The 3,304-nt window shown below is 34.9% G+C and overlaps 1 protein-coding gene across 1 annotated transcript in view; it reads left to right on the top strand.

Annotated features, from left to right (window-relative positions):
* The window catches only part of RhoGAP93B (MyTH4 and RhoGAP_KIAA1688 domain-containing protein RhoGAP93B), a 39,136-nt gene that overhangs the window by 25,090 nt on the left and 10,742 nt on the right, over window positions 1–3,304 (top strand). Inside the window, exons 6-8 of the mRNA XM_011303275.1 lie at window positions 314–897; window positions 1,849–2,197; window positions 2,372–2,581. Of these exons, the coding sequence (XP_011301577.1) occupies window positions 314–897; window positions 1,849–2,197; window positions 2,372–2,581 (1,143 nt within the window). The remainder of the gene's footprint in view (window positions 1–313; window positions 898–1,848; window positions 2,198–2,371; window positions 2,582–3,304) is intronic.

Below are 3,304 nucleotides of genomic sequence, written 5' to 3'. Positions count from 1 at the left end.
CCACTGGTTCACTTTGTATTTCAATCAATATCTCAAATTTCCGTTGAAAATTTTCAATATTTAATTTTTAAAGTTTTTGAGTTTTTCAAATTTAGAACTACTTTACACTAAAAAAATAGGATCAAGCATATTGCATTTTCAAAATAGAGAGGAGGAGATAAAAATTATAGAAAAAAATATCTAATATTAATTCTTTAATCGACATTAAACCGATTAAATTGAATTACTAGACTATTCTGCAAAAAAAATGCCCGGAGCCATGTGCAAAAATTGAGTTATCCATTGGTAAACCCTCGAAAATTTATGTCACCAGGTCGTGAAAGCAGCAGAGGCTCTTATGGCCCAGAGCCAAGTACCTCTCCCTATCGAGAATCGTCAATGGAGCCACGTGCATTCAGACAAGAAATGCCGCCCTATCGTCCACCAGAAATTGCCCCACCCCACACTTCCAAAGCTCAATCACAAATCGACAAATACGGATCTCTGATAGAAACGAGTAATCGTTATCATCGTGATCGTGACTCTTATCACCGAGATCGAGTGAACAGTTTGGAGAAGAGCAATGCATCGGGATATTACTCGGCTGGTGTTCATTCTAGAAATATGAATAAAACTGATGTTCCTGGTAATGTTTGTGGCAGCAATATTGGAAGTATTGGGAGGAGGCATCATGGCTGTGCTGGTTCACTGTCTGAGGCGAATGTCAGGGAGATTTATGGTGCAATGCTAGCGGAGAGGAATGAAGCGTCGAAAAGAGGAAATCCACATGGAAATGTCACCAAGCAAAAAAGTTTGGAGGTCTCTGAGAGGTCTAGGGATAAAGAAAGGGATAGAGAGAAGGAGAGGGACGAGTTCGGACGTACAAAGTGCAATAATTTAATGGAAAATAGCCAACAGGTACAAATTATGTATTTAATTAAAGCAGTCAACTAACGGGAACTGAAAAAAATCGTATTCGTAAAAAAATAGAGTCTTCCTGAAAAAATTGACTTTTTTAAACTATTCCCTTTATTTTTATGAAAATAAAGATCCACCAACTCGGGTTTAGCATTTAGAAATTAAATGGGGTAGAATCTTTGAAGTATTTCCTTCTTTGTGGTGGTATTCTAAATTTTTTACTGGCCATTCGTTTCAGTACATTTTTGCATACTAGTCTCTATTTATATTTATATTTTCGCGAGTCCTCTAGTAAGTGAATCATTAATTTAAACGTAATTTCCCTCAGATCCCGTGTGTTCGTAATGAAAAATTTGTAAAGAATTTGTTAATTATTTTTCGCCGAAATATTTATTTATTGTTTTACATAAAAGAAGTTAGTTCCATGGGTTCTTTCATCAGTTAGATAAGTTATTGCATTTCTATCGAGGATAAACAAATAAGATTTGTTAAAAATGGATGAACATCCTTAACATAAAAGGACAAATTCATTTTACTGTGATACTAACCCTTCAGATACTCAATATCTAATATAAAATATAAAAATTATAAATGAATATATGAGTAAATATAGGTCAATCTTTTTAGCTGAAAGAATTTATGCAAAAGATTGAGATTTATAACTGATTTAATCTCCTTCGGAGTCGAAGAGAAATTTTTTTTAATTACAAAAATATCGAATAACAATTTTTTTAAAGATTGCCTCTACAGTTTCCACAATTATTACGTATAATTGTTTTTGCTAATTATTTATGGATCCGAGGATTGATCACATGAAAATTACAATTGCATCCCCCAAAAATTATTCTAAATGGCAATGAAATAATTGATTTTTCTGTATTCTTCAATTATTTAATTTCATTACAAGTTGTTATTTGTCCGATGAAAAATATATTTTGCAATAATTTACAGGCACTGGCGAGGAGTTACAGTTTTGTACAGCAGCAGAAAATGCAACAGATGAGGAGACGCGAGCGTGATGATGATTCTATGCATGAGAGATACCTAGTGGGACAGGTGCACGACCAACGGCACAGACTCGGAAGTAATACCAGCAGTAGTAATGATAGCAACTCCAGTGGGAATAGTGCTATCTGTGATGAACTAGGGGGGAATATTGAGGAGGAGGTTGACGATAGGAAGAAGAGGAGTAATGGAAATCCCAGTCCACCTGCTTCACCTTATTATGGCAATTTGTTGGTCGACGCTGATCACTTATTGCCTTTGCAGCATTATATCCTGCAACAGGCTAAACTCTCTGGTGAGAATCACAATTCTAATTAATTTGTCCCAAGGAATTAAAAAATCCTCTCTGTAAGCTAAATAATTCTTTTTATAGTGGAAACTTTTTTTCTATTCACACTATTTTCGATTGAAAAATATGTGAAATATTGAATAATTATCCTCTAATTTTGAAAATGAATATATTTTTCAGGTTGTTATAAATTTGGTGATCCTCTATTAGCAGAGGAGGGCGATGACTCGTTGGACGAGGATGGTGGACGAGAGGTAGACGACAGTGGAGAGGGTGGTGGAATTTCCGGTAGGGGTGAGGATGACTCAGACGATCAGTTTGCGGATGACGAAGCTGCTAGTAATCAGGGGGATTCTTCCAGTCAAGAGTACCTGGAGGATCACTATGCCGGTGAGTCATAGCCGTTTAAATTTGAATTCATTCATATCAATTCTCGCATATATTAGGGACAACTCGTTTTACATCACAAACAATTGCAATTAAAATAACCATTTCATTTCACTGACTCCTATTTTTATTCATTTTTAACTTTTCGGGGCACAAAGGAGGTCGAGCCGATGAATGAGATCACTCGAGACTGAGATATTTAATGGAGTAAAATATTTCAACATGTAAAGGGCTTCGCACAAAAATCCTTGAGTTCATAAACTCCTCCGGTATTATTTTAACAAATATTTCAAGTAACGAGACATTTTTGTATAGACCATTTGATAAACTTCACATAAAGCTTTCTGGTCGTCTTTTTCATCGGCTATTCATTATGCAATCATTTGCATTACTAACCGAATTATATAAGAGACTTACTTACGAATGCCTAGATAAGTTACTAAACAGTTGACAAATTTTAATAACTGGTACAGTAATCTTCTCTGAACGTTTAAAACATTAAAACAACACGATTACTAAACGGTTAAGTAATTTTTATTGAATGCTTCTCTCAGTCTAGATGATCTTGTCATTAAAATCAAAATAAATCATATTTGTTTTTATTGCAATATTCGGTTTGACAGTCACGAATAGAATGTTAGTCAATTTCACACTTTAAATTCACGATTGCTGACTCAATATTTCCTGGAGCGTAAGGCAGAGTGGCGTTCGGTGTATCCCGTAATC

This window comes from Fopius arisanus, unplaced genomic scaffold, assembly GCF_000806365.1.
Source record: "Fopius arisanus strain USDA-PBARC FA_bdor unplaced genomic scaffold, ASM80636v1 scaffold00002, whole genome shotgun sequence".
In the NCBI taxonomy this organism is placed as follows: Eukaryota; Metazoa; Arthropoda; class Insecta; order Hymenoptera; family Braconidae; genus Fopius; species Fopius arisanus.
This window is presented reverse-complemented; position numbering and strand designations above follow the sequence as displayed.